The sequence below is a fragment of the Eucalyptus grandis genome, chromosome 5 (assembly GCF_016545825.1).
Source record: "Eucalyptus grandis isolate ANBG69807.140 chromosome 5, ASM1654582v1, whole genome shotgun sequence".
Taxonomy (NCBI): domain Eukaryota; kingdom Viridiplantae; phylum Streptophyta; class Magnoliopsida; order Myrtales; family Myrtaceae; genus Eucalyptus; species Eucalyptus grandis.
The window spans coordinates 21,014,471-21,038,085 of record NC_052616.1 but is presented as its reverse complement, the minus strand read 5'-3'; the positions used below and the strand labels follow the sequence as shown (position 1 = coordinate 21,038,085).

The 23,615-nt window shown below is 40.5% G+C and overlaps 1 protein-coding gene across 1 annotated transcript; it reads right to left on the bottom strand.

Annotated features, from left to right (window-relative positions):
* Positions 1-6,830: 6,830 nt before the first annotated feature.
* LOC104429617 (TMV resistance protein N-like) lies at positions 6,831-9,048 on the bottom strand. The gene is made up of 2 exons (XM_010042468.3): positions 8,492-9,048; positions 6,831-8,019 (listed from the first exon to the last, which is right to left on the bottom strand). Exons 1-2 carry the CDS (start codon positions 8,704-8,706, stop codon positions 7,212-7,214), a joined length of 1,023 nt encoding a protein of 340 aa, XP_010040770.2. The 5' UTR covers positions 8,707-9,048; the 3' UTR covers positions 6,831-7,211.
* Positions 9,049-23,615: the final 14,567 nt, after the last annotated feature.

The window sequence follows — 23,615 nt, the reverse complement described above, 5'->3', positions numbered from 1 at the left end:
CGGTTCCATTCGCCCAAAGAAGAAAGAAGGGGAAGAAGAGGGAGTGCGAGAGAGAGAGAGAGGGAGAGTTTGACTAGTCAAAGAAATTAAAAAAAAAAAAAAAAAGGAAGACAGCGGGGCATCCGGCTGGGAAAGAATCGCACGAGTGGGAGGGAAGGAGAGAAGAGAGAGAGAAAGAAAGAGAGAAAAGAGAGAGAGAGAGAGAGAAAGAAAAGAATAATACTATTCTAAATTTCTTTCTCTTTCCATTCCCTTTCTAATTTCTTCTGGTCTTCGATTTTCCTCCGATAATTTCTTTCTTGAAATTTCGGACTCATCGATAATTTGACGGACGATGAGACGAGGTCCTAAAATGAATTGTGACACGCTCGGATATTCGATTCCCAAAACCGAATTAAATTTCATGATTAAAATCGACCGAACGTGATTTTAGTCCAATCCAACAAATTAGGTAGCTTTTAAGGATTTTACAGCGGATATATCCCTTAACGGATTCACCCAATAGGTTAGTTAACTCGTGAGTGATCAGCTCGAGAGAAAAAGGACCATAGGCGCCGACGATATGCACATTTCATTTTATCGAAACGGGATCGAATTTCGGGATGTCACAGCTTATACTAGCTATCTCAGATTCCACTAATTTGCAAAATTCTCGTCGATCGGCACTAAACTGATTTTTCTGTCATTTTGGCGCCCTATGTCCATATTTGAAGACTTGAGGTTTTCACGATAACCGAGAGTCACCAATGTGTCGAAAAAGTATGTGTGGCTTCAAGAAAATTGACCACAGTCAATTGCACTAAAAAATTCTAGAAGCTACCTAGTAGGTTAGGTCACACTAAAATCGTGTCAGATTGAAATTAACCACGAATTTGAACTCGATTTCAAAATTGAAAGTGTTGTCATATCATGAGTCATTTTAGGAACGTCGACTCATTTTTCAAGGAATTTTTTGTGAGTTCAAAATTTTTTTTATAGAAAATCGATTGGACGATTCGGAAAAATAACGAAAATTCAGATTGGCCAATTTCAAAGGATTTTTGGCAACTAGTGTGAGTGAATTGGTGAAAGGAAATTCCATGGGCTTTTTCCATAACAAATCGAACCTCAATTCAAGAGATTTGTTCAGAAAATTGAATTCCGAGAAAAATGAACTAGAATTCGGAATTGAAGGAAATGGTACGTTTTTGTTGCTCGAGATTTGTTGTTTGGGAAATTTGATGCAAGGAAGCAAGTGAGGATCAAGTATTTTAGCATGGGATTTGTGGGGACCAATTGGATTGAATGGAAGTTGCGGGATCAAGAATGTGATTATAGGATGTTTTTATTTAATTTCTTCCCCACCTTTTTCGGTTTTTCTCTCTTTCTCTCTTGTCTCTCGCGCATCTCACTCTCTCCCTTTCACTAGGGGTGATCGGTTCCCAGTTCAGTTCGGTTCCACCTTAGAACCGGAAATCGGATCGGGAGCACCGGTTCCCAAAATTGCGAACCATGGACCGGATCATTTGGTCCTAGGACCGGGAACCGGACCGGACCATCGGTTCCGGTCTGGTCCAACAAAATCGGCTCTACTTCTTTGCACTAAAGAGTGACTGACTTTTTTGCACTAAAGAGTGACCGCACTCCGGACCGATCAATTCAATTCGGTTCTCGGGCGATTCAATGAAACTAATCACACATGTTCCCACGTGCAAAATATTCAATTTTCACTTGTGTGATTCACACTTCGTGTGTTTCACACTTAATTTTAACCATAAAGGCCATGAACAATTTGGCTAAAGGTTGGACTTGGCTTAAATTGTAATCCTATAAACAAGTAACGTGGGGACATTTTAATCACTAGAAGTCAAAAAGTTGTAGTCTTATTCGCTAAAGAGTATATCATCTAATTTCCTCAAGCAGGCGGAACAAAACACAACTTCCCCCCGCCGACAACAACCCCCCTACGGCTGGTCTCCTCCTTGCTTTTCTTTTATTGATTTTTGGTCAATACTCATCCGTCTCTCTCTCTCTCTTGCTTTTCAATTTTGCACGTTTCCCCTCTTTCGTGGCCAACACTCCCTTTTTCTTTCGGTGTAGCTGTCTTCCTTTTCATTTTCTTTCTACTTTTTCTTGTTCTTTTGGACTGGTCGAGGACGGCAGCAGTCCCTCACGCCCTCTGCTGTTCTTTCATTTCCTTGGACGAACGGTTTCTGGTTTTCCTTTCATTTTCCTTCCTCGATCCAGCGGTCTTTTGCTTTCTTCATTTCGGTTTTCGTCGAAGCTGAGCCCTCTCATGCCGCCTGCTTCACTTTGGTCTCGCAGTTCACTCAGGGACTTCTCCATCGGTTCTGCAGCTTCGTTCCAGCGTCCTCAAGCCCACGTTAGCCTGGTTTCTCCCTTTTCAGTTGTCGCGCTGCCGGTCAGCTCAGCTCAGCCCAACCGAGCCGGGGCTAGCCTCTCGGAGCCGTGACCAGCAACGCAGGAGCAGAATTCCAGCCAACCCTCAGGCTTGCGTGGCCGATTTCGGCCATTCTAGGGTCCCCGTTGGCGGTCCCACTCTGGGATTTATTGAGCCCCTTCGCGTCCCCGTCATTTTGATCCGAGCAGATCGTTAATCAAGTGAGTTGAACTCACTAATCCTCTCTTAGTAGGTTAATCATGCTTATGGATTGATTAGTTTAGACTAAGATGGATTAGGTGGTTAGATTAGATTAGATTAGTAAATTTAATATATTGTCAATGCATGTTAGGTGGTTAGTTAGTGTAATTAGCGAGTAAATAGATTCTAGTATTTATTTAACAAATCTCGGAAATTTTCCGGGTCGTTTCAGCGTCCAATTAGGCATTATGGGCCGAAATTGGATTTATTGGTATTTATTTAATATTTTATGTAATTATTTATATATTTATTTATTTTCAGAAAATTAGACCGGAATAGTCGGTGACCGGAATTTTATGCTTTGATTGTTGTGGTGTAATTCGTTTATTTATTTGAGCTCTAGTTTGTGTTGAATTAATTTAATTGTGATTTTAGGATTTTATTCATAAATTAAATAATTTTGGTAATTATTTGGAAAATAACCGAGCGTCAGTTTACAACGCCAAAAAAATATTTTGGTGGACTATATAAAATGGTGGGAATTGTGAAAGTGAAATTATGGTATTTTGATTAAGGCCGACCGTGTACCCACACATGAGTATTTTTATCAAGTATGACAAAAATAATGAATTGGTTGTATGGTGAAAGTGGTATATTATATTGGCCCGGGGTCCTAATTTATCAGCTTTGGTCGAGCATATAAATAGTATGTCATTCTGCAAAGGCGAATACTGGACAAGAAAGATGAGTTCAAGGTAGCAGGGATTAACAACTTGGAGTAAAGCTTGTAGATGGAAATGGAAATCACAGGAGTGCAAGCTAAGGAGAAGATTCATGTGAGAGTCATAATTAGCATTGATGGGAGCATTGATTGTGTTGACAATGTCGAAGGTCGATAGGAGGCTTCAATCTTACTTGCCCTAAACGGTGCTAGTAGGCAATTCAACGTTTACTGTTGTAGGGACTCGTTTGAAGCTTTTTGTGCAAGGTGCAAATGTAACCAATGAATTGGGGGAAGATGATGAATTTAACCTTGGTTTTGGAGTTGCTAGTAACATGAATGTCTGAGATGAGTGTAATCTCAATTGACCAAGAGAAATGGCTAGTAAAAGTATAACCTGATCAAGAGAAATGCACCGATTACAAGCTTGCAGGATTCACTGAGTTGTAGAGGGCTAAAAGCATAACCTATCCGTAATTTGGCCATGAAAGATCTAACGCACCTAGCCACAATCTAGCCACTCAATGAATCTAGCCAGCTTACAAGATTGAATATTGCATTGCTTTTTAAGAGTCAAGCTGCAAATAATGAACGGGGGGCAACAAATGCAAATCTGAAAAATTCCATTCATTAAGGTCAAAAGAAACACATTTTTACACAGTTTATGGTTTGCTGCAGTGGAACGTTAAATTCACTGCACCATCTAAACACGTAAACCAAATCCTTTACATTGTTTCCATGTAATATCTAAATAAAAAGAAAAGGAAAAAGACATATTAGCGACGTCGGCAGAAACACATAACATCACAGTTGATCTTCTTGGCCCACAATTGAGGCTACTCAGCTTGATGATCAATTTCAAATTTCAAACTCTTGATTTCTTGGAGGTCTTGAAATCTTACCAAAGAAAAACCCATAACCGTTAGCTGCCAGTCACACTCAAGAAAGCGCTATTTAGTGCTGAAAGTTATATCGAGTCCACATTTCTTCCTATTATAATTAAAGTAGTTGTTACCATTGGTTGGAAAGAACAAAGTTTTTTTTTTTTTGGTAAATCATTGATCTGGTACTTGTTTACATGCAAGGTTGATCATTGGATGCGAGCAAAAGAGGTCTTCAAAAATGCGAGTGAGATATGATGCCAGATACTTTGTCTTGTAGGCATCACAGGTCTTGCGTTGAAATGCTTGAAGGACTAGTAAGGAAGAAGAAGAAATTCAGTTGGCTTAGGCATGGAGCACCAAAAGATGAAAGGCTTTATAAATAGGTAAATATTTAGTCATGCTCATTATTGCTATAGATTGAGTTGCACTATTTGCATTTTATACGTTCCCATAATAAGAAATATTATAAATGGCAAGATTTGGTAGAATTGGTTTTCTCTAGAGGCACACTCATGTACACCCTCTTGTGATTGTCTTAACTTCTCAAATAAAAATCTGGACTGTTAGATTGTTGATGGTTGTGATGGATGGAAACACTAATGGCAATTTCATGATATTGAAAATACCTATTGCATGTGTCTACTAAAATCTTATAGTATATAGATAAACCATTATTTACTGCTAAAGGTTATAGTTAGACATATGATGCTCACATCCCTTTCCTATTATAAATTAAAGTAGTTGCACTTACCATTGATTAGAAAGATCTCCAACGACAATTAAACTCATTCATTTAGCGCACATATTGCCCGATATGTCTCAATATAAGAGAATTAACAATAGAAGAGCAAGCAAAGAAATAGACACAGAGAAATAAATCTGTCTATATAATTCACTGTTAGGTAACCAAGAGCATTGCACGTAGAAATTATGTTTTCCATAAATAATGACTGTTTATTCAATATATATTAAAACATTTGGTTTTATTGAATGTCAATATGAAATGAAGCCACTCTTATATGAATGGAAACATTACTCTCTAATAAATATTACCTTTAACAAGAAGACACAACTATATCGGTCAACTTTGAAACACATTATTTATAATAAAAAAAAGAATAAGATATATAGACCGGAAAGTCATAAATGGATTTCAAACATTATATCTCATGGTTATTTCATCTATCCAAAAGATGAAGGTAAATTTCAGAGAACATTGGAAAGGTCGACCTCGCCGAACCTCGCCGACCGGCCGGGCGATGGCCGGCAAGGTCGAGGTCGACCTCGCTGGCCACCTCGCGGTGGCCTCGAGGGCGGCCTCGTGTTGGGCAGCAAGGCTCACCTCACTGGATCTAGCGAGATCGAGCCTCGCCCATGGTCGGTGGCAAGCCTCGCCACCCAAGCCTCGAGGGCCAGTGAGGGCGAGCCCCGCCAACTCGGCGCGAGGCCAGCTCTCCCCGCTCCGTTCTCCAATCCCAATCTCGCCCTAGAAATTTGCTCCCTCCGCTTGTCGTCGTCATTTCTAGGATTTTACGGGAGCTCGAGGGTGTCCTCGGTCACACGGTTCCAGCCCGGATTTTCTCCCGGTTTCCCCAGGGCGGCGATTCGTCGGGCGAGGCTCGACCCTCACCAATTCGGCGGGCAAGCCTCGCCCCGTCGCTTCTGGCCCGTCGCCGAGGTCCGACGACCGGCTAGAGGAAGAAGAGGGAAGAAAATAAATAAATAAATAAATAAAAAGATAAAAAAATATTAAAATATTAAAATATTATTAAAAGTTGTCCACATAAGCACCGATCAGGCCACGTCGCCGAGCCAGCATCCAAATCGCAAAAATCCGACCAAAATTGGCCGGAAAGAATTGAATTGGCACAACATAAAAAGGTTTATGACTTTTTTGGCACTTTTCCCTTTTTGTAATGATATGTTGATCAAAATATGATCTCTAGGTTCACACCCGATCTCCTTTCTAAATTATTTTCAAATGGGAGGATGCAGGCAAAATCTATTTTCGACGGTATACAATCAGATTGGTTGCTTATTTTGAGAGATGTATGCCATAAGAATATTCAACAATGTATCAAATTTCATGCTGCCGTACTGAAACAAACCTACAATTAGTGCCATGCAAAGTGTTAGGAAGTCTATGCTATAATTTGTGCCTTCATGATGCTATTGAATTGAAAATTTCCCAAGGCAAATAAATTTTTTCTCACAAGTCGCAAGAACCTCTCACTAATAGCTAAAGCTGCATATCAAATGATATAGTAGAGACCTAGCACATAAGTCATTATAAGCTGAACCTTCAAATACTCAATCATAAACAAATCTGCCGTATTTTCACTTTCCTTCAGTAATATTCAAAAACCTATAGATCACGGTATCTTTTTTAGAAAAATATCCCCTTAGATCTTATTTGGTTGTTTTATGTAGGTCAATCACCCTCTCAATATGTCAATGCTATGCATGTACATCCTAAGATTTGTAACCGATGCACGGTAAGACTGGAAAGAAGCTGAAAGCGTTTGGTGGAAACTGGAAAGTAATTTAGGGATGGATCGAGGACAACGCTAAATCATAAAAGAGTCTTTCACCGTTCAAGATAAAGAAATTATAAGGTTTACCGTAAAAAAATTGGATAAAGAACTGAATTGAAAGCATATGATCAAACTCAAATCTGTATTCTTCCAATGAAGAATGGGCCACACCTTTATAGTGGTAACTAGAAAACATTAAAGTCATAGGAAATTTAAAACACGTGAAACTTGTAATTCAAACCTCCAGCCTTGCATTGCATCAAGATTTGTGCAATGCATTCAAACTCCAAAAGTGAAGGACTTCTTCATCCTCATTGGATCCGTTGGATCACGCTATGCTCCTTCGATGGGCCAAAAGCTACTCCGTTTGCTTGCATAATTAACAAACGGGCTTTGGTTAATTTGTGAGTCTCGAAGTGAGGCTGGGAGCGGATTGTCTTCACAGAGTTTCCAAGCTCTGATCATCCTACATAACTGACTTGAAAGGCGGCTTAAACTCTATCTTCTGGGTGTTTTTTCAAAAATTCCAAGGTACTTCTCCATGTATCTATATTCATGTTGCGGCGTAAATATGAAGCATGATGCACGATAGCCAGAGGAAGCCCTCCAACAGCTCTGACAATGTCTATGGACAATGAATCATACTCAGAGACATCTTGGGAAGCATGCCCTAGAAAAACATGCTTACGAAAGAGTTGAAGACTATGGTAATCTCTCATTGGCTCCATCTTGTATTCTTCAACTGCTCCCACATTGAAAGCATTTAAAACATTTCTCTTTTCTGTTGTCACAATGATTCTACTTCCCGGACCAAACCAATTTAGATTCCCAGCTAATGCTTTAATTTGTTCATCCTCATGCACATCATCAAGCACAATGAGAACCCTCCTATTACCAAACAGACTTGCCATTTTTTCAATCCCTTCACCAGAAGATTTAAGTGGTGCAGTTTCTTTTTCTAGAAGGTCAGAAATCAACATGTGTTGTAAAAGCTGTATACTTTCAGAACTAATACCTTGAAGGAAGCTACATGCATCAAACCACATATGCATCTTGTTAAAGACGACCTTTGCTAATGTAGTCTTTCCAACACCCAGCATCCCGCATATTCCAACAACCCGTACATCTTTGTCAGGTACTTTAACCGCTTGTCCATCGCTGTAGACAACACCAAGCTTTCTCATCACTTCTTGAACAGGAAGATCAATTCCAACTGGTACCTCGGTTATATTTTTGTCACCCTTCTTCAACTCCTGTGAAACACGTGCAGCAACCTCTATTATGAGCTGGGAGATGTACCTGCAAAACATAATTAAGAAGCACGAGGATGGCAAAAGAGTTACCAAAAACATCAAAAAGTAGGCACAAATCAAAGTCGGGAGTGAAGCGACAAAAATCAAATCAACCCACACAGGCATGGGGAATCACGGTCTATTAGCAAATTTTGAAAGCGATGTCAATGCTATCTGCAGAACAAAAGTTCCAGCCAAGGGGGAACGAACAGAGAGTGGGGAACCAGGTCGGCTGGTGTAAATCGCAGTTACTTCATAAGTCAAGTCATTTTCAAATGGCCGTTTTAATGGAGTCATGCCGGTTATTCAATAGGCATCATATAGAACTTCAACCTGCTACAATTTCGATCATTATTGAAATGATTACATATATATTTATTCAGAAAGGTTTGGGTTCATTTTCACATCATCCTACACTTTTTATTTCCATTTATATAGTAAAAAAAAAAAACAAAGGAAATGAGAAGTAAAAGCATTACCCTCCATTTATGTTCTCCCGATCATATCCACTTAATCCCCCGACCTGTCGAAGAACCTCCTTCCATGTTTCGATAGTATTTGAGTCGACTCCATCTATCTCATGTTGATTGAAGTACCGTTCAAAATCCCCAGCCTGGCCTTTTACATCGGTGGGACTAATATCATAGAAAATAGGGATAATAGTCTGTCCATATGATTTTCTGCACTCCCACATTTGTACCAGCTCATAGAGGCAACTTTTACTTGAAGCATAATCTTTGGAGAGGATGGCTATCAAGATCCTTGACTGCTTGATTGCCTCTTTTAGCTCTGGCTTGATCTCTTCTTTGGCATGGGGGTTTTCATCATCTCTGAACACTGTGATCCCTGCATCTATCAATTTGACGTAAAGGTAATCTGCGAATCTGTTGCGAATATCTGAGCCTCTAAAACTCAAGAATACTTCTGTTAAAATTTTTGGAGAAAAATATTTTTATTAATTAAACAAAGTAGTTTGATAATGATACAGTGAAGGATTTTCCCACACAAGGTGGACCTCACACTCTCGGTGGAGGGTTTCCCCTCACACACATTCAAATGATCAATTACAAGCCTATTTATAGGCGTGAGTTCACCGCCTTATTCTACCGACTAAGAGTACATAAAATAATATAAAATTTCAGCTTGCGTTCCTTAGCTTCTCCTTGTTGCGGCTTCTTTTCTTCTAGGCAAAGTCCAAGTTGGACTTTGCTTTTCTTTTCTTCTTTCTTCCGAGCTTCTCGTTCCTTCTCCATTTTCTCTAATTTTCTATTCTTGCTGCTCACGTACTCTAGATCATTCTTTCTTCATGGTGAAGCAGCCATTGTTGACTTTCTTCAAGATTTCTCATGCACGTAGAGCTTGTTCTCTTGAAAACTCCAGCAACTCCTATAATATTATTTTATTGTGTACCCATCTTTTCTTCATCTTGTGGCTTGTTCAAGAATTTTCCTCTTCGGCGGTTTACGTCCAGACTTCATGCATAATGGACTTTCATTACTTTTCTTTTGCATGAAGCAAATTGTTGCTGCCGACTTGGACCTTCTCCATTAAGCATACTTAATTCTTAAGCATGCATAATCTAGTGTGTTCTAAATCTTTCAAAAATGGATCACAATTTCCTACAACTTCATACTTGAATCTAGACGATGAAGATGAGGTTGAAGATGATTCCTGTCAAATCAAGGAAACCAAACACCTTCACATAGCTTTCGTGACCAAGTCTTATGCATCTGGCCAAAAGAAAAAGGGAAAAAAAAAAAAAAAAAGCATAATCTTTATGGTTTTGATGGAGGCCAACCTTGCCCAACAATTGGACTGTACCCGACCCCTACAACTCGTGCATTTTGACTTTTTTTTTTTTTTAATCCAAGATTATTTGAAACATTCGTAACACTTTGAATTCACACGTAATTGTTTTCTTGATACTTTCGAAATTTAAAAAATATTTTGTATTGCAGAAGGCAAAAGTACCTCACGGGGCCAGCGTCAATAGCAATAGTGCTTGGTGTTTGGATAGGATATCCTGATTTTCTAAATTCAGTGGTTCAATAGTTCATGCCAAAGAAGATTGTTAACATTCCAGACGAATTTTAGCATTTGTTGGGTCGAATTACAAGCTGAGGACGGACTCCACCGTGTTGATGTCAGAGAAGTTTGGAGTAAGAATACAGTTCCCAAAGATGTAGAGAAAACTGACTGGGTTTCTTCTCTTTCTGGCGGCTCCAACTGCATGACCAATCATTCCGAGCAAAACTAGAAACGCCATGGACCAACTTGGAGCCAAGGCGAGAGACAGAATCACGAGAACCAGTATTGTCGCCATCCAACCCTTCGCCCCCAAAGCCATCGCTCGCTTTCGCGCTTTCTCTCATAGAGGCACTGGAGGTCTATGAGCATCAGACAACACTATACATTACGCTTTACACATGACCATATTTTATTTTATAAATGACCGAGACCGCTAACTTCTGGTCACCCGCAAATGGATAGCGTGAGGGAAAATTATCACGTACTACCAGTCTCAGTTTAGCTCACATTGGGAGTTATTAAAGGCACTTCATCATGTTCAAATACCGAAAGCATGGTTATCGGGAAATTGGTCTTTAAGAGTGATCCATCGTAGATGCGGTCAGTGCACCAAATAGTTTATTTGAGCCCTTATTAATGCTAAATTGATTCGCTGATCCCTTTCACACTCATGTCGCTAGGAGGTAGTGATTCATGAAAACACGGATGGTTATTTCCGATTCTGTCGTTTTAGTCTAAAGAGACAAATTTAGAAGCGACGGCAAGCTTTCTTTGAACTTGCCGGTTTCACTTTTGATGTTTGATTTTATGAACTTTGCATTTCGACCCTTTTCTACTGTAAATGAAACCTCTAAATTAATTCATACTTTTGACCAGTCGACGAGATATTACGTTCTTTTCTTTTTGTTTACCTTGCTTTTGGACACAATACTACTGTAGTGGTAAAAAAGGACAACGCGGACATGCCTGGAAAGAAACGAATAAGCACGCGCAGAGGAAGAATCCTAGAAGTGAAGAGGAAAAGGCCCACTCGGAGCAGGGAATGAGCACGCGACGAGACATTACGTTCTTTTCTTTCTTTTTACCCTTGCTTTTGGACACAATACTACTGCAGTTCTAAAAAAGGACAACGCGGAAATGGCTCGAAAGCAACGAATAAGCACGCACAGAGGAAGAATCCTAGAAATGAAGAGGAAAAGACCCACTCGGAGCAGGGAATGGAGGAATGATGACCATTCAACAGTTGATGATGCCAAGAAGGCAAGGACTCGCTGGTCAATGTGAGAAAATGACAGAAATCTAATCCAAAAGCAAAACAGGGATAAGAAGTCCACCTGCCGGTCAACCAGGGGTTAAGATGAATCAAGAGTGGAGTTGAAAAGTCTAAGGGCAAAAACAATTGAAACATACAATAAGCAGTGAATTTAGTTACGAAAATCCTATTATCAAAATATGTATCCATTTATATGTTTGATAGATAGTGAATTCATTACTAAATCAGAGTTTTAAAATCACCAAATATTATATTTAGGCCTATACAAATTCAACTATATAAACCTTAACGATTACCATTTCTAATATATCCAACTATCTCAACTCATACCCAAATCTAATCATCAAAAGTTTCCAATTGATAACGTTCTAGTTTTACTTGTTCATATGAGATGAATGGTGTGAGCAATCATTGCTCAATGATAGTATATATCTCTTCTAAGCGGATTAAATCATCACCATATATATTTTCAGTAATATCAAAAACTTAATAATCTTATATCTTATACATAATATAAGTACAATTTCCAACACAAGTTATTTCTTATGTTGTTAAAATGAACAGTGGAATACTATTGAAAGTGAACATTGCAATACTGTCAAAGTGAATAGTAAAATAGCTCTTAATGTGAACAGTAAATATGGTCATGCTCATTTAATCGATCACACCGAAATAAATAATTATGATTCCAATGTATTAATCAATCTCAAATCACATATTAATAATTTATTTCATTAATCAATCTCTTTCTCCAACTACACATTGATGGCTCGTTTGATTGAATGATTTTAAGCACACCTCAATGTACAAACCGCTGATCAATACTCAATATAAAATTAATAAATCATATCAATGGCACGCTCCACCCTTGCCTTCGTACTCTCGTTTCCTCTCTTTTACGAAGACACTCCTTTTTTATCTCCCTCTCTCACCCCCTCCGCCCTTTTTCTCTCCTCTGCTTCGCTCCTCTCTGTTTTCTTCTCCCTCTCACCCTGAGAACTCTGCTTCCCTTTCTTTCTCCCCCGTCCCCCAACCCCACTTCCTTCCACACCCCCCCCCCCCCCGCTTTCGGCGGGGCCGTTCTTCCCTCCGTACCCTCCTGGTCTCCCACCCTCTCTCTCAGTTATTACAGCGAGGGAGCTTTTGATTGTGGGTCCCCACCTGTGCATTGTGAAGGGAAGGGAGAGAAGAGCCCCTTTGCATTATGCTATCATGAACGGGGAGCTCGATGTCATGAAGCTACCTCTTTGCTTCGCCTGAGTCCGTCCAAGAGTCATCCAGCCGAGAGGTGACGGCGCTTCACCTTGCCGTGAAGAACAACTGGTTTGACGCGATCGTTGTGTTGGTAGAGCATCTGAAACAGCACAAGAAGGAGCAGCTGATCAATCGGTAGGACAACCAAGGCAACATCGTCTTGCATCTCACTGCAGGTTCCCTTTTTTTGTAGCACTTTTCTTGGCGCATCATTTCAGTGAGGGTGTTAATTTGGTATCCCGACAAGACTACAACATGCAAAATTCTTATAAGCAAAGTAATTTGGCATCCCTGCAATATCTGAAAATCAATGAGAACAAAAAAGAGATTGAAAAAAATTGCAGGTGGTTGACTTCATCCTTCGTGGGCATGCTATGGATTGCGAGGTCGTAGGACGCCTCTAGATGTCTCAATCCTCTCACAAAGGGGGAGCAGGAGATAGAGAGATGAGAGAAACTCCCGCACGAGCTGGAGCCAAACGCGGAAGAGGAAGATCAGACACGCGCGGTTCATCACTGGTCTCGGTGGACGACAACGATATCGAGGGAGCTACCAGTCATCTATCTGATGGGAAACAAGCAACGAGTGCTCCTCAATCACCATCACATTTGCCATTGAGAAATTTGAAAAGAGAAAAAGAGTCGATGGGCAACATACGCGATACCCTGCTGGTCGTTGCCGCGCTCATTGCTAGCACCACCTACCAAGCCGTGCTTCAGCCTCCAAGCTTTATTACAAAAGTTGATAATAATTCCACAAAAGGCTTCCAGGGATACCATGCATCTTGGATAACTGGTCCTCATGGCAGGGACTTAACGTACATCGTCTTCATGAGTGGCAACACATTCGGATTCTTGGTGTCGGTCCAGATGATCATTTGCCTCACCAGGGATCTCCCTGTCAGGCTGCCGCTATTACTCTCCATGACCGCAATGGTTCAAACTTACTATTGCTTCACGTATTACCTGCCGTTCACATTACAGAACAAAACGTTTGGTCTAAAAAACGTGGAATTGTTGAGCATGCTCCCGGTAATGATGTCAATTCTTCTTCTACTGGCACAGAGGCCGTTGGCACTAACTTTAGATTTTTGCTTGGAAAGGCTTTCTCGGTTTAACCTCCTAGGGGATATGTACAGTCTAAGGACCCAATCAGTCTCAAATTCAAAAATTTGGAACAAAGAAAAAGAGTCAACAGGCGACATACGCAACGCCCTGCTAGTTGTGGCTGCACTCATTGCAAGCACAACCTACCAAGCCGCGCTTTAGCCTCCAAGCTTTAAGATAAAAGTCAATGATAATTCAACGAAAGGCTTCCTCGCACACTACACATCTTGGGTGACTCTTCCTATAGGCAGGGATGTTGCGTACATTGGCTTCATAAGCGGCAACACATTTGGACTCTTATTGTCTATCCAGATGATCATTTGCCTCACTAGAGATCTCCCCATCAGGATGCCGCTGTTACTTTCCGTGATTGCATTGGTTCAAACTTACTATTGTTTCACATATTACCTGCCGTTCACGTTATTGGACAAAGTGTCTGGTATGAAAAACGTAGAATTGTTGAGTGTGCTGCCGGTAATGATGTCGATTCTTCTTCTACTGGCACAGAGGCGACTGGCACTAGCTTTAGATTTTTGGTTGAAAAGGCTTTCTGGGTTTAACTTCCTAGGGGATATGTACAGTCTGAGGACCCCATTCATTGTTGTTAATGATACAAAAAACGAACAAATTCTCCCATGGGCTGGAGCCGAACACAGAAGAGGAAGATCAAACTCGCCTGCTTCAACACTAGTCTCAGAGGAAGATCAATCAGATTGGGAACCAGTCACAAATTGGAAAATTTCGAACAAAGAAAAGAATTCCCTAGGCGACATACGCAATGCCCTGCTAGTCGTTGCCGCACTTGCCGCACTCATTGCGAGTACGACTTACCAAGCCGTGCTTCAGCCTCCAAGCTTTGCAATAAAAGTCAATGATAATTCAACAAAAGGCTTCCTTGCATACTATGCATCTTGGGTGACTGGTCCTCTTGGCAGGGACATCATGTACATTGGATTCATAAGCGGCAACACATTTGGACTCTTGCTGTCAATCCAGATGATCATTTGCCTCACTAGAGATCTTCCCGTTAGGCTGCCGCTGTTACTCTCTGTGACTGCACTGGTTCAAACTTACTATTGCTTCACATATTACCTGCCATTCACATTACTGGACAAAGTGTCTGGTTTGAAAAATGTGGAATTGTTGAGCATGCTGCCAGTAACAATGTCAATTCTTCTTATACTGGCACAGAGGCGGTTGGCACTAGCTTTAGATTTTTTCCTAGAAAGGCTTTCTCGGTTTAACCTCCTAGGAGATATGTACAGTCTAAGGATCCAATCTGCCGTTGTTAATGATAGAGAGATGAGAGGTATTCTCACACGACCTAGAGCCAAACACGGAACGGGAAGATCAAACTCACCTGCTTCAAGGCTAGTCTCAGTGGAAGGTCAATCAGATTGGGAACCAGTCACAAATTTGAAAATTTTGAACAAAGAAGAAGAGTCGATAGGCGACATATGCAATGCCCTGCTAGCCGTCGCCACACTCATTGCGAGTGCGACCTACCAATCTGTGCTTCAGCCTCCAAGCTTTATGGTAAAAGTCGATAATAATTCAACAAAAGGCTTCCTCACATACTATGCATCTTGGATGAGTAGTCCTCTTGGCAGGGACATCGCGTACGTTGGCTTCATAAGTGGCAACACATTTGGACTCTTGCTGTCGATCCAGATGATCATTTGCCTCACCAGATATCTCCCCATCAGGCTGCCACTGTTACTCTCCATGACAGCACTGGTTCAAACTTATTATTGCTTCACATATTACCTGCCGTTCACGTTACTGGACAAAGCATTTGGTCTGAAAAACGTGGACGTGTTGAGCGTGCTGCCGGTAACAATGTCAATTCTTCTTCTACTGGCACAGAGGCAGTTGGCACTAGCTTTAGATTTTTGGTTGGAAAGGCTTTCTCAGTTTAACCTTCTAGAGGATATGTACAGTCTAAGAACCCAATCCATCGTTGTTAATGATGGAGAGATCACAGAAATTCACGCACAAGCTGGAGCCGAACATGAAAGAAGTTCAAACTCACCCACTTCAAGACTACTCTCGGAGGAAGATCAATCATGTGGTGAACCAGTCACAAATGCACCTCAATCATTATCACGTTCCCCATCGAATAATTTGAACAATGAAAAAGAGTTGATGGGCGACATACAGAATGCCCTGCTGGTTGTTGCTGCACTCATCGCAAGCACGACCTACCAAGCGGTGCTTCAGCCTCCAAGCTTTGCAACAAAAGCGGACAGTAGTTCCACAAAAGGCTTCCTTGCATCCTATGCATCTTGGATGATTGGTCCTCTTGGCAGAGACTTAGCGTACATTGCCTTCATGAGCGGGAACACATTTGGACTCTTGGTGTCAGTCCAGATGATCATTTGCCTCACCAGAGATCTCCCCGTCAGGCTGCCGCTGTTACTTTCTGTGACTGCAATGGTTCAAACTTACTATTGCTTCACATATTACCTGCCATTCACAAAACTGGACAAGCCGTTTGGACGGAAGAACGTGGAATTGTTGAGTATGCTGCCGCTAACAATATCAATTATTCTTCTACTGATACAGAGGTGGGTGGCACTAGCTTTAGACTTCTACTTGCAAAGGCTTTCTCGGTTTAACCTCCTAGGGGATATGTACAGTATAAGGACCTAATCTATCATTGTTAATGATGGTTTTTTCTTCCCCTGAGGTTGAGCTAAGAAATGCAAGCCTTTAGCAGTATCGGATGGAGTAAGGTCAGATATTGATTTGCTGTCCTTAATTCTGTGCAGTTGATTGTGTGGTATCCACGAGTTGTTCGCCAAATCATATTTTCCTAATAAATGTCTTGAGTTTATAGCACCTTTGTAACTTCACGGACAGCAGTCGAGATTCTGAGATGTGGTTGTGTGAGTTTTCTTCTAAGTACTCAATACTCATTTGGCATTGCTTCTTCAGATGAATTGGCCATCATGAGAACATCTTCGTGAGGTTGAGATTTTGTCTGTAAGAGCAGTTGGAAGAATTAATGTTAATCTCACGAAGAAATTAGCTGTAGGTTTTGTAATTCTGAAGTTCCCCTGATCAAGCAATTTCCAACAAATAAAACCACAATTCATGCTTAGAGGAGGGCCAGCACTATATTGTGCGGATTCATCATTATAAGTTCTAATTAGCGTGGCAGATATGTCCCCTCAAACAGACCCACAATTGATCGAAGCAGCTGAGAGGCACAATGTTGATGAACTGAATGACTTGATCAGAAGCAATGTACTCATCCTAGAGGATAAGGCTCCCCGAGGAGCCAGCCAACATCGGCTGTGTCACTTGCCATTTGAATTTCACCTTGGGAGCTCCTCAAGTCGATGCCGAAGGTTGCTGAGAAGTGAGTAATGATCGTCTCTCACAATGTTTTGTGTAATGTTGCGACTATATATTGTTTCGCAGCCTAGGTTGTTGTCCAATTAAATTCGTGTTCCATGGATTAAAATAAGTAGGTAAGACAAACTGTGAGCAGTGTGCAGAATATGGTTAAGAGGGCGATAGCTGAATTGTGATCAACTTCAACGAGGCGTTTCTTCACTGTTTGAAACAATCAAGGAAAAATATCTCTAACGTACAAGAGTTCCTAACATAGTCTAATAAGACGTGCAAGAAAGAAAAGGAAAAAGAAAGGAAACATTCACCGTACAAAGAGTTTCTGCAGCTGTATCTAGTCTCTGTTACATGAAGTCTCCAAGTTTAAAATACTAGTCTCTCTCTCTCTCTGCTTCTTTATTCCTTCAACTGGGTTAATACCATAGAACCTGGTTTTTAAATTTGATAGACCCATATTTCAAAAGTCAAGGAAGCAGGACAGGAACAAAAGACAGTAAAAGTTCAATGTTTCCACCTCCTATCTTTAGGATCAAAAGAAGATTTAAGGTTTTAGTGCTACATAAATTTCTTACATTCTCATGCCGTGGCGTTGGCCTATGGAAAATGATTTGAACTTAACAGTATTTCTTGATTCTCAAGCGACCATATAACATCTTGTATTACTGCTGGAAGCGATCTTAGATGGATTTTAATGCTACTTTACATTGATATAGGTAAAATCTTGACATAGCAGAAGCATTTAGTATGGATTTTTTTCATTTGGTCTAGTTTCTAAGCTAGTAGAGCATACTGATTATAAAGAACAGGAGATATCTGTTTTTGTCCCTTTTTTTGCGCTAAGAAACCGATCTTTCTTAAAGAGTCGTGTACAAATCTTCAGCATACATTGGTTACATACAAGTGAACTCATTTAGTTCAAAGCAGTAGTCCTTTAGGCATATTAAAATGTAGCGATGTTTTTTCGGTGATGAGAATTTCTTTAATAACACTTGCATCGAGTGATTTTGTTTATTTGCTTAGTTCACTAAAGGACGAGAGGAGAGAAGGTTGCCTAGTACAGGCTTTGTTTATGTATCAAAATTTTATCAAGAATACAGCAAGAGATCGTTGGGCATAAGTAAATGAACTTGTTCTGCAACTCTCCGTGGAGCAATCCAGCTTAATTTTCATAAATATGTACAATACGAGATGCTGAATCAATCGATCATGTCACATGCAGGAAAACATCAGGGGAAAAAACGAAGAAGAAATCTTTATGCAAGACGCTCTTGTGTTCAATGGGGTTGGTTGCAGTTTCCAAAAAGCTTGAGTAGTCGAAATTTCGTGCCTTGTGCATAGACTGTGAATTCGAACCTAATGTGAATGGGAATCAAAAACACCATTTTCGTCTGTCTGTTATCTCTTTGTGCCTTTTAAGTTGAGCATCAACACGACATCTGCATGCGTGTGATCGCATGATGCATGTAAACAGTCTGAGGAGATCACTAACGCCATGGCAGATAAATGAATTCAGGCATGCAGGGCATTTGATACGTGCCCGGAAAATCTTTTGCAGCAAAAGAAAATATTTTGTAGCCAAGATGGAAAGATTCTGGTCTGAGAGCTGGCTTTGATTCTCTACTCTGTTTCTCTGATCTCAAGCTCTCTCCCATTCAAAACCAGCGCCTGTTCATCTCTCTACATTTACTCTCCTCTCTCTCTCTCTCTCTCTCTCTCTCTCTCTCCCCCATCATTTTCCCCCTCTCACTTTTCTTCGGCACAGCAAGAAGGACAACAATTGCAGAGAAGCATAGGTGCTTGCCTACTCTTAACGTCTGTCTTCTTCCCCTCTTGGCCAAAAGATCTGCGCACTGGCCTGCCCGAGGAGCGTCCTGCAGTCCCAGAGAAAAAGAGTCTTCGCATAAGGTGTTCTCTGGAGGCGAAGCGCAGAGTGCCCAATGTCATCTTTATCTGTTTCAAGGATGCGTGCCGAGGAGCGGAAAACCATAGCAGCGAACTGGAGAAAGAGTCCTCAGTTTCAAGTGGTTCGGGAGGTGGAGGCATGCTTGGTGATGATGGCGACGAGGTCATCGTGATTACTTAATAGTGAATGTGGCGGGGACAAATCTATTTTGGTGCCATCTTCACTGTCTTCTTCACTTTCACCAATCCAATGACCTCGTTGTCTTCATTGCCGACCATGCCTTTGCCTCCTGCCCTACTTAAAACAGAGAAGGCTCTTTCTTGAGCTCCACTGCCGCTGCTCTCCGCTGGTTGGAACTTGGCACGCATCCTCGAAACATAGAAAGACTGAAATTGGATGCTCTGCGTTTCGCCCCAGAGGAACACCTTTCCTTTTTTCGGGCTCTGCCATTGAGAATTATCTGGAGAAGAAATCTTCTTTCTTTGTTCAGGCTTTGGATCTTGATGCTACAGGAAAGCAAGAAGCCACGATATACTGCAAATCTTTTTTTAAAGAGTAAATGACGGCAAGAAGCTTGAAGAGGGTGAGAAACAGAAAGAGAAGCTATGAAGATGCGAAGACAACTTTTTTAGTTCCTTTGTACACCCTATTTTTCAACATCATGTTCTTTTAATTCTGAACTTATAGTTCTGCATACATGTATAAAAGCTTATTTGAAATTTTACTACATAGAACCTTCTTAACCCAAGAAGGGTAAAGGAATCTGTCATCCGTTTCAAAAATCCAAATTATTTTGGGTAGCTGTTCTTGCATCTGCCAAAAGAACTCCTGAATCCGTGCATGTGTGTCCTGCGCAGTAGCTGTTTCAGTTCTAGTCTTTTGAAGATGACCACCTTGTTCTAGTTAGACGTTTAATTTTGTCTATCCTATGCAAGCAGGATTTCGCATAAACTACTGTGCAGACATTTCATGAAGAAACACTGGCCTTATAGGCAAAATTGATTGTGACAATACCTGAAATGTCTATTTGCTAGCCATCAATTTGTTGAGAGTGATTATTCATGTCGTGAGAGACCATGTTGTGTTTTTGTAAAGACTTGATAAATTTCTCACAAGGTCTTGAAACGGCATGTTGGGTCCAGTAGAGTTCACGGAACAGTATAAGTAGGATATAACATGTTCGGTGAAGTATTACAGTAGTACAGATTTGATAGGTCTTGTGCTTACTGTTTTAACCATTGGGCTGGGTGTGTAATCAATCATCTATAAAATGTTCTAAAGCAATGCGCTGAGTGTGGATTTCCTTCTCATTTCTCTCCTGTGATGATTTTCGTCTTCTCTGATTCTCTCATAACTCTGCCATTCTTGATTTTGCTTGCAACATTGCAACTCTAGCTAGTTTGTTGAAGGCTGGGGAGGGGATCTGCAATTTCAATGTTTGAAGGGCTGCAAATGCATAAATAGAAGTCATATCCATTTCAGTTCCAAGCAACAAAGAAACTAGAATTCAGTCTACAGGTAAAATTTTGCTATATGATTTTGCTTTTTTTTTTTTTCAATTGACTCTGCACCGACTAATCTGAATGATTCAGTGTAGTTTACAGAAACGGAAGCCATACCATAGTCAGTTTCCCAGCAAGTCTCTTTTGTGTGCAAATTATGATTCTCTAGTTTACTACAATATCAGTAATTTACTTACTAATAACGTGATAAGCAAGTTACCAATCATACTCGGTAGTATTTCAAATTAATCAAAAAATTTTAGAAATCTACCAATAAAAGCTTTGCTTCCTTTATGCACATCAGAGTTCACCCAACTATCAGACATTAGAGCAGACTTTGGCTCTGATGAGAGCATAAGAGATGAGTGTGGATTTTCGCCATTTTGGCCACATTGTTCATAATGTTTCATCTTAACCAGAGATGATGTTGATCATACTCAGCAGTATTTAAAACTAATCGACAATTTCAAAAATCTACCAATAAAAGCTTTGCTTCCTTTATGTACATTAGAGTTCACCCAACTATCAGAAATTAGAGCAGACTTTGGCTCTGATGAGAGCATAAGAGATGAGCGTGGAATTTCGTCATTTTGATCACATTGTTCATAATGTTTCATCTTAACCAAAGGTGATGTTGACCATTTCATCTTCAGAGATACAGAGATGTCACATTGGCAACTTTTTTAGGACATAATTTATGAGAAACAGAATTCTTAGTGACTCAGATTTTCTATACACAAACGATTATACTTATTCATCAGGAACTAAAGAACTCATAACTACGAAAGCTGAATAGTTCAGGAACCAGTTTGAACTAAATAATCGATTTGACAAGCAACCAACCGTGCATTTAGAATTGGCAAGGAGAAAGTTGTCTACACCTACCATTCTGATCATGAAGGGAACATCGGGATGCGATAAGTCCTGCAAACAGATCCAGAAAGACAGATTGTAGACGCTGGTTTTCTTCCCGATGGACAAGGAAAAGGGGCAAGAGGAAAAATTCAGGTGTGGTTGCCGGAGTCAGAATATTGGATGAGATGACTTCCAGTGAAAACCTCAAGGATTTGTTGATCAGATACTTTACCAGCCAAACGATTCATATGTGTCAGAGAACTTCGATTTCAATGCCACCCCTCAATTGGCTTTGTAAGCGTGATGGGCAGCATGAGACCATTAATAGTTAGTGCAGAAAACATGTAGTATCGGTTTGTTAGGTCTTTGGTTAGTGCAGCAACCTAATGCACGGAATGTGTGATTCATCGACGCAGTAGCCAAAGACTTTGTAAACTGACCCAGCATGTTCTTTGCACTAACTATGAAAAGTCCTGAGAGTTTTGTGATTCTCTCAAACCTCTGCTCCGTTAGTTTTGCTTGCACCAGGGCAACTCTATCTAGTTCGTCAAAGGCTGGGCGAATTCGCAACTAAGGAATTCCACGGCAACTCTCTATGAAGTTTTTTTTTTAATATTCTAACCAGCTCTGACCTTATGAGAAGATCTATGCATATCATCGTCTGCATCTACACTATTGAAAATCTGGACCATACGGCGCATCTCTTTTAACTTTTGAACACATGAACACTTGGTTTCACTTCTTTTAGACTCCTGGGTTAGTTAAATTTTTGCATCTACTGCTTCTGGCCCGGATGTGTTAGATGTGACGCATTGAAGTACTTAAATGCATTAACTGCTTCATAATCTTCACTCCTTTTGACTTTAAGTTAAATGACGAAAGAACAATTATAAATTGATAATTATAGAGGGTTTTGTTTTTATCTTACTTAACTTTATTACAGGACAACTATGTTAATCCACAACCACTGTTTGACAAAGTGAGAGTCACCCCTAATCAAGTATACCAAGTGAATTGAGAGAAACACATAGATGGCTTCCAAATTTTCAATCTCACCAGCATTCCCCTGTTCAATCATTGGTTGGCATCCATGCCTGTGGAATTGCTATCTACTGGGATCATAATGGCAATGAACGCACTTCAGTTGATGCCTGTGCCTCTGAAAATTATAAGTTTGTGAACCTAGCTTATCTATCTACCTTTGACAATGGCCAAACTCCTGCGATCAACCTCGCCGGCCACTACAATCCTTTTTGTTGGAATTCAAGTTGGCGGAAAACGACTTACCTGATTCCGATGCGCAACAGCAATTAGTCCCAAAACGAACATTGAATTGCCGATGAATCACGAACATCACTTCCTCACGTTAGTTTGGATGCAATCACAAGGAAAACACCCAATTTCCATGGCGTAAATGCAAATTGTTCTTGCAAAACTGAAATGGAATGCCTTCTTCTTTGATGGAAAGGGAGATAAAATTTTGGTGCGAATAATCTGCCAACTCGTGCCAACGAGTGTCTACAAAAAGACTTATATACAACACCCTTCATACCCTTTCAATTGTGTCTTTCCAACGTAGTATATCAAGCTACGTTATTAGAAGACGCAATTAAAGAAAAACAACCGTCAACATTAACATTGTACTGATCATAGTCAATGTCTAACATCATAAAACCATTTGATACATGACCTGAACCATAATAAACTGTTCCATACAAAATGTCAACACAATCACCATGGAAATTCAATACATAACCTAAGCTAAGAAAAACAACTACAAAGACCAAGTTTCGTCGAATATCTTGAGCATAAAGGACATTATGCAGGAATAGGTTTCGACCACCACGTAAGATTAATTTACATGTGCCGATTCCCTTCACTTCAACTCTTGAATTATTCCCAACATATATCCATCTTCTTTCAGACGGTATCCAACGATACTCCACAAATGCTTCTCGGTCTCTAGCTACAGGGTCTGTTGCTCCTAAGTCTACAATCCACATTGGATGAGATTCAGCAAGCATTACGTACTAGAAATAAAAACATTACTCAAAGTAATGGAGTAATAGGGTACCTTTATCGGCTCAATGCATTCACGAGCAAAGTGACCCATCTTGCCACAATTGTGGCATTCCATCTTGGCCTTGTCCTTTTTCCCACCACGCTTCTTGCATCGAAAGGTCTTAGCCCTCTTGGGTGTCTGATCAGTCCTCTTCCCTTTATTGTTGAACTGAAGATTCATCTTGCGCTTGAAGCCCGAAACTTTGCGCAAACTTGATTCAGCAACATAAGCATGGGTAGAGGATCTCACAGCCTCTAGGTGCT